Raw genomic sequence first — 15,158 nt, 5'->3', positions numbered from 1 at the left:
TTGTTTGAAGAATTAAATGTAGTTTGTGCTGGGCACTTATTAAAGACCCACTATCTCACAAATATTATTTGTTGTTATTGGAGAAAGTATCAGTTTCCTTTCTTTTTATTCATTAAAGAATCACTGCTTTGAAGCAGTAAGTGGTTTTAGTAATTAGCATTATTGTTAACTACAGAATAGCCACTGCTACTTTTGAAGCAACAGTACGAGTAACGATTCTCTTAACAAGATTGTTTTCAAGGTGTCATGTTTGAGCCTAGTGCTCAACATGTAAAAATTGTTCATTTGTGTCTAATTCTTGGCATCAAATAGAAGTGTTTAGAAACTACAAGGTGTTGAAATTTTGCAGACCCTAAGCCTGGGTTCACATCTAGACTCTGTTACTTATTAACTGTGTGTTCTTGTCAACTCTTTGTCACTCAGATCAGGTCTTAGCAAGACTCTCAGGCCTCATTTGGAGAATAAAGAAAAGAAGGTAGGGCTTGCTTGTTTTAGAGGACAGAGAGGTTTGGGGAGGCAGCGTATGGGGTCCCTGTTAGGGAGAAGGGAGAAAGCCTGGGAGACAAGAAGCTCTCCCAAAAGAGGGCAGAAGTGACCTAGAAAGAGTATGTCCTGTCGAGCTACCTCTGAGAAAACAGTAGGTCAGCTTTTATTGTGAGGTCTTAAAACTGTAACTTTCTTCTCGATTGTAGTTTTTATTCTGCATTGATCTTTCTACATTTGCTAAAGTTAAACTATCCTAAAACAGTACAGAGAGACATCAGGCCAATAGAACAAAAGCCTGCCTTCCTGTAAAACAGTGGGCTAGTGCAAGCGGACAAATTCAGGTTAGTGCCTGGCTAGTGGCCATGAAAAGGGTGGCAGATGAGCCGAAGCTTATTTATATTGTTTGCCCTGCTTGACACTGTGGACTTTTATGGGTTTTCAGGGAAGGGTTGGAGAGCAGGAGGGGCCGCTTCACCATTCCATTCTGTTGCTTTTCCCCTCTGTTCTACTTTTTGCTACCTTCTTCATCCTATCTGCTAGCTTCCAAGAGTTTCCTCTAAGAGTTTTTATTTCACTTCAGATTTCTACCATTTTTTTTAGCGCTGTGTTTGTGCCCTCAATGACCCAAAGCCATGGAAGTTCTTTGTTCTCTCTGTCCATGGGATAATTGGGAAGAAGTTCCAACTCTGTCTTTAGTATCTCCCACTGAACTCATTTTCCCGTAGAAATGTTGAGGAATATTGAAATATTTCTACAGGTGCATTTTGGATGATCTACATTTCTTCAGCTGAGCTGAGAAACTAGCCGTTCCTTATTGAATTGCTTTTATAAGAAAATGCTTTAGAAGGCTGAAACAATGAATTTATATGCCTAAGCTTGGGACAAAACATACTGCTAGTCTGGAAACTGACTGTATTATGGGGTGGTAACATGCTTGCAGAGGACAGTGGTGGGTCAGTGGTAGAATTCTTGCCTTACGTGCAGGAAACCTGGCTTTGATTCCTTACCAATGCACCTCAAAGGTAGACACCACTCGTCTATCACTGTAGACTTGCTTATTGCTGTGATACTGAACAGGTATCAGCTTCCAGACTAAGACAGGCTAGGAAGAAAGGCCTGATGATCTACATCTGAAGAATCAGCCAACAAAAACCCTATGAATCATAACAGTCCAATTTGCAGCCGATCATGGGGATGGCACAAGATCTGGCAGCTTTTTGTTCCATTGTTGCCGTAAATTGGGGAACAACTCGATGGCAGCTAGCAACGGGCAATGGGAAATAAAAAGGATTGAAACAAGGCTACTTGGTTGTGTATTCAGGACCCACTACGTACTAGGTTCGTGACTTTGAGCAACATATTTTACTTCTTTAAAAATGAGTTTTTTCTGTTCCGGTTGCCATCGAGTCAACTCCGACTCATAGCGACCCTATAAGACAGAATAGAACTGCCCCACAGGATTTCCAAGGAGCAGCTGGTGAATTCAAACCGCAGACCCTTTGATTAGCAGCGGAGTTCTTAACCACTGTGTCACCAGGGCTCTGTTTTCTCTGTGGAATGGAGATAAAAATACTTAATCTCAAAAAGCTAAGAATAGAAAGGTACTTCCTTAATATTATAAAGTCCACCTGTTCTAAACCCATAGCTAACATCATACTCAATGAGACCCTAGAAGCTTTGATATTTTAATCAATTAAAAGACAATGATATCTGTTTCCACCATTAATTTTGAACATTGGTTTGGAAGTCCTTGCCTATGTAATGAGGCTTGCCCCCCAACCCCTGCCACTACCAAAAAAAAAAAGTATACCTGTGGGAAAAGAGCATCTTAAGAATAAATGTAGAGGGCAGTGGTGGTTTAGTGGTAGAATTCTCACCTTCCAAGTTAGAGACCCTGGTTTGGTTCCCCCGCAAGACAATTCATGTGTATTCACTACCCGTCTGTCAGCGGAAGCTTGTGTGTTGCTATGATGTTGAACAGGTTTCAGTAAAGCTTCCAGACTAGGATGGACTAGGAAAAAAGGCCTGGTGATGTACTTCCAAAAATCAGCCAGTGAAAACTGTGTGGATCACAAGGTCCAACCCGCAGTCAACCCTGGAGATGGCACAGGACTGGGTAGCATTTCCTTCTGTTGTGCATGGGGTCACCATGAGTCGGGGGCTGACTTCATGGAAACTAACAGGAGTAACTGTAATAAGAAATGAGAGTTGGGACTGTGTGAAGAACAGACAGATGGGGATAGACAAAATTTTTTTTGAAAAAGAAACTGGAGAAAAATCTTTATCTCGTTTATCTGCCATATATTATATAAGGTCTGTATACTTCTATAAAGTTTATACTGTGGACACGAGAATTGACAGATGGAACGAAGGAGAAAACAGAGAGCCCTGAATCAGGGCTACAGCCATTGGTGTATTTGGGCAGGAATGCTAAGCTCGAAGTAGGCACTTTCTGTACGTCATCTGGTTTAATCCATACAACAAGCCAGATAGATAGATGGGCATTGTTATTACAAATCTTGCTTGACAAATTAGGAAACTTAAGATTTGAAGGAAACCCTGATGGCGTAGTGGTTAAGTGCTATGGCTGCTAACCAAGAGGTCGGCAGTTCAAATCCGCCAGGTGCTCCTTGGAAACTGTATGAGGCAGTTCTACTCTGTCCTATAGGGTTGCTATGAGTTGGAATTGACTTGACGGCAGTGGGTGGTGGGTAAGATTTGAAGAGGTTAAAAAAGAAAACAACTTGCTATGGTGTGAAAACTCAGGTTTTGACTCAAAGCAACTAATCTCAAAGCTGATCTTACACAAATGACCCACAAAAAGAATGGTTGGGGGGGATGTGGTGAGAAATCACATTAAATACTCATTTCATGCCATATCCACAATGAATTTTACATGGGTAAAAGGTGGTGTTGGGTATGAGGGGGGCAGGTAAAGGAAAATATAAATGACTATATAATTGATACTAGACCGAGGAAGAACTTTGTAAGCATAAAAGCTATGGAAGAAACCACAAAAGAAAAGACTTATAGGTTTGATTACATAAAATTTAAACTTCTGTCCATCAAAAATCATTATAAACCAAACCAAAATGTAGATAACAGACTGGGAAGGCAAATGAAAATATTTATACAAAGATGATATACAAATGATTGATATTCTTAATGAATAAAGAGCTCTTACAAATAAGAAAACCACAGATTTCCTAAGTAAAAATGATCAAAGGCTGTAAGCAGACACTAAACAGAATTGCTATAAATTTCTTGAAAAAATTGCTGTGCTGTAATAACAAGAAAAATAACTAAAATAAAAATTAGATACTATTTTCAGTACAAAATGAAAAAGTATTTTATGGAAGTGTTAAAATATATTTATGAATGTTTAGGGAAATAAACCAAAAAAACCAAACCCACTGCCGTCGAGTTGATTCCGACTCACAGCGACCCTATAGGACAGAGTAGAGTTTCCAAGGAGCGCCTGGCGGATTCGAACTGCTGACCTCTTGGTTAGCAGCTGTAGCACTCAACCGCTATGCCACCAGGGTTTCCTTAGGGAAATAGGAGCTGCTTTTTATATACTGCTAATTGTTTTTTTGGTGGTAAATCTATAACAAATGCCATGACAAAATTTATTTTAGTGAGTTTCATTTAAGGAAATTAGCAGATATTATAAAGTCAAGGTTTTTGTACAAGGATATTGTCTTAGTCATCTAGTGCTGCTCTAACAGAAATACCACAGGTGGATGGCTTTAACAAAGAGAAGTTTATTTTCTCATAGTAAAGTGGGCTAAAAGTCCAAATTCAGGGTGTCAGCTCCAGGGGAAGGCTTTCCCTGTCTGTTGGCTGTGTAGGAAGGTCCTTCTCAATCTTGCCCTGGACCAGAAGCTCTCTGCTCAGGAACCCTGGTCCAAAGGACACACTCTGTTTTAGGTGCTTCTTTCTTGGTGGTACGAGGTCCCCAACTCTCTGCTTACTTCCCTTTCCTTTTATCTCTTGAGAGAGAAAAGGTGTTGCAGACCACACCCCAGGGAAACTCCCTTTACACTGGATCAGGGATGTGACCTAGTAAGGGTGTTAGAATCCCACCCGAATCTTTTTTAACATAAAATTACGATCACAAAATGGAGGACAACCACAGAATACAAGGAATCATGGCCTAACCAAGTTAATAAACACATTTTTTGGGGCCCAACCAAGTTAATAAACACATTTTTGGGGGGACACAATTCAATCCATGACAGGTATTATAGCAGTGTTAGATGTGCTAGAAAAACAAACACAAAAAACCTGAACAACTTAAATCATAAATATCAGGAAATGTTTGAACAAATGTTGCCATGTGAGTATGAAGATTAGGGTGCAGCTATTAATATTAAGATCATGTTTTCAAAATTATTATATGCAAGAAATGACTAGTTGTTAAGGGACAAAGGGAAGATATACTCCACCTCTGGTATAATCCCAGACATGTTTAAAAGGCTGTGTTGTGACTGTATTGGAAAGGGAACAATATAAAATATTAATTTTTCTGTAAGTGGTAGGATCATGATTGGTTTTTATTTTCTGTATTTTGCATATTTTCCACAAAAAATGCACATGGCTTTTCACGATTACAAAAAGTTGTTAAAATGGATGTTATAGAAGTCGTTATGAGGATTAAGTGAGACAATGTCGCTAAGGTATCAAGAATAAAGTAAGGTTTAGGTTTTAGATATGTTAATTTCCTTTATTGGAATGTCAGATGTAAACTTGAAATTTCGGATTTAATTCTTTGTTAGTGGATTTTTCTTTTCAAGCAGACAGTAATTTTTGTGGTATCAGTTTATATAGGTTTTAGCAGATTCAAATTAACTTTATGTAAGTATAGTTAGAGCTAAAGGTACAACCTATAAGGTTTCTTTCTTCATGTTCTGTATAATTAAACTTTGATACCACTTGGAGTCATTTGTATCTTGGTACATATTCCTGTATATCCGAATGGGAAGTGAGCTGAATTTCTCCACCCTTTTTTTCCCTCATAGAATAAAGTTAGTATTTTGTAAAAGCAGATCGTCAGCCTTAATCTTCATTGTGTGGTGCCTGTGCTCAGAGTGGGTTCTTAATTTTCTGTTTTTAGGTTGTAATAATAATATAGGGACCATGTCATCTCTTATATAATCAAATTATTGGCTTTTACATGCCTTGTTGTTCTGGCTCTTAGTAAACAGTGTTTGGGGATATGAAGTTTGAGACAAATAGGTGTCTCATAAAATCCATTGAGAAAAACAGTATAAAAAATATTTTACTATGGAAGCATTTTGACACTGAGGACAGACTTTTTTTTTCTTTTTGTGTTTTTATTATAACTGTTATATGCATATGTTACATGCATCTCATGGGTATATTCATTTCAGTTTCAGGATTATACTTTTTTGTGTATTTGGCACAGTTTCATTTTTGAAACTTTTATTCAGATTATTGATGCTAGTAATTTTGTGTGCATGGTTCAGAGCTTTTCTTTTTCTGTTTTTATCCAGGCGTTTCCTGCAGATATCTTTTTATAATCTATTACGTTTCCTGTTTTACTTTGTGTCCCCTTTTGGGACATATTGGACATTATTAGTCCATTAATAATGTGCTTTTTTAAACTGCTTTCATGGAAAATATGAAATTATTTTGTGTTTGCTAAATGTTTGTGTCTTTGTTTTTTAGGGTGACTACTATTCACGAAGCTCTGGAAAGGTAAAGAAAATTCCCCTGAACTCTACAAATGTACTATTTTCTGTAGACAAGTTTCCCTTCTGTGATATAATTTTTTTTTTACTATTCACGAAGCTCTAGAAAGGTAAAGAAAATTCCCCTGAACTCTACAAATGTACTATTTTCTGTAGACAAGTTTCCCTTCTGTGATATAATTATAAACATAGAGTCAAATGGATTATTTATGTGAGATAGTACTGTTTAGCTGCTTAATTTTTGTTTAAATTAGAGAACAATTTGAAGGCTTTTACAGGTTTGCCTACTGGGGCCACCTGGTCATGTGAACACGTGCTTACAGTAGGATTGGTATGTTGGGGTGTCTGCTGTGTTCTCCACTGTGCAATTTGAGGCTTGATTTTATGGCATCTAAAAAGTAGCCAACAAGCCCTGTTTGTGCAGTGGTTAAGTGCTCAGCCGCTAAATGAAAGGTGGTCGGTTTGAACCCCTCAGCTGCTCAGCAGGAAAAAGATGTGGCAGTATGCTTCTGTAAAGATTTACAGCCTAGGACACCCTGTGGGACAGTTCTACTCTGTCCTATAGGGTTACTGTGCGTCAGAATCTGCTCAATGGCAACAGGTTTTTTTTTTTTTTTTTTTAAAGAGTAACCATATCTCCTAGAGACTGATACAGCATTAATGCTTCCTTTTAATATATCATGAAAACCAGGTGTTTGGTTTGGCTCATCAGCACATTCTCTCATGTTTGAAAAATCTTTATGGGAATCCCATGATGATCAGACATTTGCTTGGTAGGTCTGGAGTTAGAGCGAAGAGAGCCAGTTTAATGATTTTATAGTGAAAGACTCGGTTGTGATAACCTGCTGTGTTCATCTCACCTGGAGGGGTATGCTGTTCAGCGGGCCGTGGAGGCTGCATTTCTCCTGTGTAACGATAGGTGAACCCTGCAGCTCTCTCCCTCTCAGCCTCCCATCCTCCTGGAGCCCCCACTATTCATCTTGCCATATGCTCATAGCATCTACTGGGCTTTCTCCTTTTAGTCTGGGAGCCATTTATTCTTTTCTGCCAGCAGGATAGGAAATAGGACAGACTTCATTTGAATGACGGGCTCTACTTGGCTCCATGATCTTGGGAAAGGTACTGAATCACTCTATGCTTTCCTTTCCTCCCATGAAAATAGATTCATAGTAGTCTCTGCGTCATAGATTTGGTTTAAGGATTTATCGAGATAAAACCTGTGGATCATTGAACTCAGTTCCGTAAAGAGAGTTCAATAAATAGTAAATAATACAATTCATGTTATTATAGTGTTTTCTCTAAGGCGAATTCTGCATTTTGTGTGTAAATTTTCTTGGGTTGAATTATGTGAAATTGCCATTTTGGTCAAAAATGCTCAAGCAGCAGTTATTCCATATGGTTAAACTCAGTAATAATTAATTTATGATGACATTGCCTATCTATAATGTGTTTTTTTTTGTAATGTGTTTATAGAACCTTTAGTTGTTTTGCTTCTTTAACATATATCACTATCTCCATCATTTGAAATATAGATTTGCTTGAATTATCTTCCTAAAATGTTATGCTTTTTTTGGTTCAGTGAGATAGGAGAGTAATACTTTATTTTTTATGAACTAGTCATAAGAATGATAATGTAGTCTACGAAGATTGTTACATTTGTTCAGTAGGCATTTTTCATCAGGTCGCCAGCAGGGTTCTAATTCGGCAGAGTATTATAACATTGCCAGTCCACACTGCGCCACCAGGGCTCCTTGTGTCATTAGTGATAAGCTAAAACCAGATGTATCTGAGTCCTACACATAATTTCATCTTATGTATGTATAATATGTCCTCCTCTTCAAATTACTTTTGGATTTTGAGAGTATATTCTCTTCACAGTAATAGAAAAAGTGTATCCATTTTTCAGATAAAAAATATTGAGTTATATGTTAAACAGTTTGACGGAAACATAGATCTAGATCTAGTTAGTGGTTATATAGAAAGTTAGACATCTTCACCATTTCAAAGCTCAGATGGACTTTTAGGAGCCTCACCTAAAGCTTTCGTTTTATAGTTGGGTAAGTAGAAATGTAAATAGGTTGTTTGAAGTAATAATAGTGAAATAAAAACACAAATGTGTGTATCCCACCTTTTACCATTCCTACCCCATTGTGTGGTTGCACAAAAACATCCCCTGATACTGTTTTAGAATTTTAAATCCAATATAGATAGTAATTGATATGAAATTTAGAATGAATGGAATATGAATTTCACCAGTACTGTGGTGAAGAATGAGAATATGTTATCAGATCTCAAGACAGAAATATTTTAGTTTGTCTTGAAGGTCTCTTAAACCTTCGTGAGAATGAAACAACTTTTTTTTTTTAATTTGCATGTATTCATTTTTTTTTTTTATTATCAAGAAAGAATACATTATTAATTAATCTTGGGACTTACATTGTCAGTCTGATAAATTTTCACCACCAGAATGTGCAGAAGTATTTACCATGTTGTTGTTGTTTTTTAAACATATAATTTATTTTATTTTTGTGTTGTTGAGAATATACACAGCACGACGAACATGTACCAATTCAACAGTTTCTGCGTGTACAATTCGGTGACATTTGATTACATTCTTCGAGTTGTGCAGCCATGTCAAACTTTTCTTGTTTGAATATAGGCCTTTCTTGTTCCGTTTTACACGTGTATTTGTGTGTGGGTCAACTTCATTTGCCTAACCTTTTGCCGTTTAAACAGCTTCATGGAATATGTGTGGTTGTGCTGTCTTCTGCAGCAATCTTTTACAAGTAATTGAAATGCTGTCTTTATTGAAGCACTGACTTCATACCCCTGTTCCCAGAAGACACAAGGCTATTATCAGGAATGCCAAGTGGAAGTGATTTCTTCAGAGGCTCCTGCACCACCAGGAGTTCAGTTTTGGTGAATTAGTGAAATCGAGTCAAACATACAGAGGCTGGGAGTTGAAATCCTTTATCTCCAAAGTGGAGGCTTTCTTCTACTTTCAGAGTCCCTAGGTGCTACAAATGGTTAGCACCCAACTACTTACCAAAAGGCTGGTGGTTTGAGTCTGCCCAGAGGTACCTCAGAAGAAAGGGCTGGCCATCTACTTCCAAAAAATCAGCCACTGAAAATCCTCAGGAGGGCAACTCTACTCTGACACGTGTTGCAATTAACTCGGAGGCAGCTGGTTTTGTTTTTTGTTCAACTTTATGTTTTTGGCATCTTGGGAGCGTTTCTTTTGGCTTCCACCCGGTCTGGGTATAAACTCAACTGCCGCGGTGCTCTGGAACTCTGACTGGCCTGGTAACTCAGTTTGCCTTCTTTCCTCCTTGTCGTGGTTTCAAAGAACATGCTAGAAGTAAGGGATCGGAATTCTAAAGGAGTCACTCATTGCTTGACGCCCCCACTAGTCCCTCCGTCTCCTGTCACTTAATGGTTCAACACACACTGCCAGCAAAATGATGCCTGGGGCCTCAGGAAGGCACACAGAATCCTTTTCCAGAATCTCTTATTGAATCCTCTCACCCAGTTAAAATGTTGAAGTCCTCCTGGGGTTAGAGAACGAAGAGCTAAAGACTTCATAGTGTACAAATTGAAGAGTTTACTTGGATGAATTCTGAGTTTAATGGGTTAAGAAAAGCATCGATAAAAACGCAAGGAAAACTGTTTATTACATGTGGAATCTTTTTCTTTGATCGTTTTCTCCCACTGCTTTATGTGATTTTATAGAATGTGAATCCAATGGTAACATTTAAGAAACTGAGGTTACTTTTTAAACCTTCTCTGCCTGAAGACTTACCTGGGCAAGGTTTTGATTTAGATGTTTGTAGATGTGACTTGACATCTATAGATAGGTGTACTGTCAGAACGTTCGATTTGTTTAATGGAAAGGATGGAGGAAGCGTGAGCCTCTCTGATAGAATTCTTTTGTTTTTGAGCCATGGAATATGAGTAGTCAGGAACGGTGTTGCATCATGTCGCACACAGTCTGAATCCTGATGACACAATTCTGGAAACTGTCAGGACTGACTTGGGCCGGATTTAAGGGTCTGAGCTACAGTGAGGCTGCCTAAAATTACGTGGATGATTTCTTTTGTTTGCGAATGTTTGTTTTCATTCTGCGTTAAGAACAAATCAGAGCTAGCAGCATGCTGCTGCGATGCTGCTCTGGAGGTCTTTATGTGGGCGTCTTGTGCTACGGATGAGACAGACTTATGACACGTTCAGATATGAGGGCACTCTAGCTGCATCTGCTGTCATTTCACTCATCCCCAGGATTGATCTCACAGCTCAGGAATGTCCTTTCCTCCTTGTTGCTTCAGCTGGGCTCTTTCTGAAGGTGTATGGTCAGTGGGAACAAAAGGCTCTCATTTTCATTTTGGAATATCAGCCCTAAATGCCTTTCTGTGACATGTTTGCATCGATTGCTATTCTGAAGAGAATAGATTTATTCTAGGGCCTTTAAAAATTGTGTTAACAATGCTTATGTGTGTGTGTGTGAGAGAGAGAGAGGTGGAGATTGATTTGAAAGATTAAAAATATCACTTAATCAAAATAGTTAAAAAAAACACACAGGTTACCAGTAATCATCATGTCAGTGATAATTCTTCAGTTAACTAATACCTGGTTATCAGATGCAAATAACTGACACCAGTTTAGCACAACTGAAGTGTTCATCCCATACTCTCACAAAATACTATCTAGGAGTCTTTTGCCCATGAGAAAATCTAGTTTTTCAATTGCTTCCTCTGTTTTTTCAGAATCACTTTACACTTGTTAAAGATTTCAGAAATGAACTCTGATATCATAGTATTTCCCCCCAGACATCTGATGCTGTCTGTTTTCTGTCTCCCTCAAGGTAGGGGAATAATCTCTTTTATTTTTTCCTGCAGGTTTATTATGCTTGCTTGGCTCAAGCCAGTGATAAAAAAAAAAAAAAAAAACTAGTTTTTTTTTGGCTATTATATTTGAGCTGGAGAATAATGTAAAAACGTGATGGGGACACTCTGTTAGTTCGGGGGTGGTTACTGGATTCAAGATTTTGACAGTTGGCAAAGTTTCATTTCTAAAAATACAATACATAGAGACCAGCCGTCAAAATTGTACCAGGTAAAAGAATCTTTCTACAGCAGGGCCCCATCCTTTTTTTTTAATTTGATCACAATGAAGTAGAACATTTTTTTCATGCTAGCGATCATTTAGCATCATCTTTTGTGAATTGTCTATACATGTCTTTGGGCATTATTTTTTTAAGGTTTTAGTATTTTTCTTGTCAATTTACATGTGCTTTTTATATATGACTACTATTAATACTTTAGCTCTCATTTTGATGATGATATCAAAATATCTCATTTTGATATTTTTCTAGCGTGCTTTTTAAAATTCTCTTATTATGTCTAACCCTCAAAGTTTAATTAAAAAAATTAGTAAACAGGTACCTGTTTCCTAGCTATGGTGGCTAACTGTAGAATTGTTTTCAAATACAATAATTATTAGAAAATATGTCTGGGCACAGTTTAGGATTGTGTTTTTTGTTAAAGTGGTAACTATTACTGAAAAGGTAGGCTGGAGTCGTGTCGGGGCTTTGAATTGTATGCTAAAGAGATTAATCTAGATAGATGTGTTTCTTATTAAACTGGGTGCAATTATGGCACATGATTTGGTAAGGTACCAGAGTATGCTGATCTCTTTGAAGTGTAGACTGTCTTATATTATCTCACTTTTTTTTTTTTCTACTTTAGATGAAGGTTTACAGAGCAAATTAGTTTCTCAATAAACAATTAATACATGTACTGTTTTGTGACATTGGTTGCCAACCCCAGGGCATGTCAACAATCTCTCCTTCTTGACCTTGGGGTCCCCATTACCAGTTTTCCTGTCCCGTCCTGCCTTCTCAACCTTGCCTCTGGGCTTGTGTGTCCATTTAGTCTCGTTTTGTTTCATGGGCCTGTCTAATCTTTGGCTGAAGGGTGAACCTCAGGAGAGACTTCAGTACTGAGTTAAAAGAGTGTCCAGGGGCCATGCTCTTGGGGTCTCTCTAGTCTCTGTTAGACCAATAAGTCTGGTCTATTTTTGTGAGTTAGAATTTTGTTCTTTATTTTTCTCTAGCTTTGTCCAGGACGCTCTATTGTGATCCCTGTCAGAGCAGTCGGTGGTGGTAGCAAAGTACCATCTAGTTGTGCTAGACTCAGTCTGGTTGAGACTGTGGTACTTGTGGTCCATTAGTCCTTTGGACTAATCTTTCCCTTGTGTCTTTGGTGGTTTTCTTCCTTTTCCCTTGCTCTTGAAGGGGTTAGGCCAGTGGAGTATCTTAGATGGACACTCACAGCTTTTAAGACTCCGGACGCTACTCACCAAAGTAGAATGTAGAACGTGTCTTTATAAACTATGTTATGCCAGTTGAACTAGACGTTCCCTGAGACCATGTTCCCCAGCCCTCAGCCCAGTAATTTGGTCCCTCAGGGAGTTTGGATGAGTCCGTGAAGCTTCTATGACCTTGCCTTGGTCAAGCTGTTCTGGCTTCCCCAGTGTTGTGTACTCTCTTGCCCTTCACCGAAGTTACCACTTATCTATTGTCTATTTAGTATTTTTCTCTTCCCACCCTCATAACCATCAAAGATTGTTTTGTTTTCTGTGTAAACCTTTTCAAGAGTTTTTATAATAGTGATCTCATATAATATTTGTCCTTTTATTATCTCACTTTTTTTTTTTTAAACTCTCAGAGATGTCCCTTTGTGGCAGAACTTTATATAGATATATAACATCTACAGAGTTTAACATATTGTAACTAAGTCTCCAGAACTCAAATTAGTACTCTGAAACTCTAAGGTAAATTCTTGTTCTACAAGCCTCATTTTTACAATGCTCTTCACTTGGGTAATGTTACGGTTCCTGATGACAAACCACCTCCTTCCAGGTGGAGGATAGCCTTATGGTTCAGGGTGAGGACTCTGCAGTGAAAATGCCTTGGTGGGAGTCTGGCTAACTAGTTACTAGTTATCCTGACCACTTTGTTCTTCCATTTTCTTATTTCTGGAGGGGAGTAATAGCAGACACCAACCTTATAGGGTTATTATGAGAATTAACTGAGAATGCACCATTCCTGGCACATAATATATGCTTGATAAATATTAAACATTGTTACTATCACCACCAACAACATGCAGTTTCCCCTTTCACTTTCGTCCTCCTCGCTTGATGACATTCTAAGCCCATCCCCCATGGAGTAAGTTTTAAGCGGATGGTTCTAAAACCCAGAAAATTAGGAGGATTTAAAAAATTACGAGTATAGTAATCAAGCAATAGAGCAAAAGTTGGTGATGAATGCAGGAAAAGACGCTCTAAAATCTGATTTCAAAGTGGACAGAGTTTTTCTTGTCTGCCTTCCTGGCCCACATGCCACACACATGTGATATTCTAAAAGTTGAAGCAAAATAGATGAATGAGATTGGAGAACGTTAATCTAGTTTTTGGTCTTCAGTTATATATGTTTGTCTATGTATGTATGTATCTATTTGTATCACTAAGTATATATAATATATATTATTATATATAATATATGTATGGAGCCCTGGTGGCATAGTGGTTAAGAGCTCTGCAGCTAACCAAACGGTCAGCAGTTCAAGTCCGCCAACTGCTCCTTGGAGACCCTATGGGGCAGTTCTGCTCTGTCCTGAAGGGTTGCTATCAGTCAGAACTGACTCAACAGCACATAACAACAATGTGTATACATATAAATGTACAGACATACATACATATCTATATATCTACCAAAACCAAAAACCCAGTACCATCAAGTCAATTCTGACTCATAGCAACCCTATAGGACAGAGTAGAACTGCCCTATAGAGTTTCCAAGGAGCGCCTGGTGGATTCCAAGTGCTGACCCTTTGGTTAGCAGTCTTAGCTCTTAACTACTATGCCACCAGGGTTTCCTATATATCTACAATTATATCTATATATAGTTTGTGTACACATGTGTATAGTATATATACTGATATAAATTAGAACTGTAGAATGTCTGCAGAATTTCAGGTTCCTGCTGAAGCTTTCCTAGGAGTCACTCTGTCTCTTTATGCCAGAGGAAGAGGACCCAGGGGTGGAACGTCAACACGATAAATATTGTCTAAGCTACATTCGATCTATTCTTTTCCTCTTGCTACAGTTTAATGCATATCATCTGCTTCTTAGTGTGTAACTGTCAATTTGGGAGGTTACTGGGCAAAAGAAAAAAAAAAAACAAAACAGATTTACCTTAGGCCATCAAGAATACAGGACACATATGTATTCTTTCTTAGATACATGAAAGAAAAAGAAACTTCCCGACGTAACTGATTATGGTTTGGTTTTGAGCCTATAACCCATCTGCTGATACTCATTTACTTCAAATGGCACATAAAAGGAATTCCAGGAACTAGGATTTGAGTAGCCATTATGTGTGACATGCTGTTAACTCATCTGCGAGGCTGCTTTGGTTATCCCCAATTTATAGATGGGGAACTGAGGCTTCAAGTAGTTGGTAAATAGAACACTGGTTTGAACCCCAATATCCTGCTCTTTCTAGGGCTAGACTGCCTGGTGATAACATCAGGTTCAGGATAAAGGGAGACTGGGAAAATTATTTAAGATTTTCCAGCTGTGACATTCGAAGTACTGGCCCTGTCTAAGCACATCCTGTAAAAGCCTGCTGACAAGAAGAACTGTGTGAGATGGGATTTTCTCCCAGTCACAAATTTCTCCTTTTCTCCTCTCTCAGATAAGCTCTCTGACTATTCTCTGGCCTTGAGGTTCAGCCTTGCTCATGGCTTCTCACCTTGGCACTCTGATTTTACCCTGCCTTTTTCCTATCTTCCACCAAAGTTTTATATTCACTAGATTTGCATTATAACTTCTAAAACCATTTTGGTGAGAGTTATTTATTTCACTTATTTATTTCAACTTTGATCCAGTGTTTTGAAT

The 15,158-nt window shown here is 38.2% G+C and overlaps 1 protein-coding gene across 1 annotated transcript in view; it reads left to right on the top strand.

The window, feature by feature from the left end:
- Positions 1-15,158, top strand: part of ANK3 (ankyrin 3) — a 713,581-nt gene that overhangs the window by 109,294 nt on the left and 589,129 nt on the right. Inside the window, exon 2 of the mRNA XM_064269618.1 lies at positions 6,178-6,207. Coding sequence (XP_064125688.1) covers positions 6,178-6,207 — 30 coding nt within the window. The remainder of the gene's footprint in view (positions 1-6,177; positions 6,208-15,158) is intronic.

The sequence above is a fragment of the Loxodonta africana genome, chromosome 16 (genome assembly GCF_030014295.1).
Source record: "Loxodonta africana isolate mLoxAfr1 chromosome 16, mLoxAfr1.hap2, whole genome shotgun sequence".
In the NCBI taxonomy this organism is placed as follows: Eukaryota; Metazoa; Chordata; class Mammalia; order Proboscidea; family Elephantidae; genus Loxodonta; species Loxodonta africana.
Note: the sequence above shows the minus strand (reverse complement) of the source record. Positions and strands in the feature narration are given on the sequence as shown.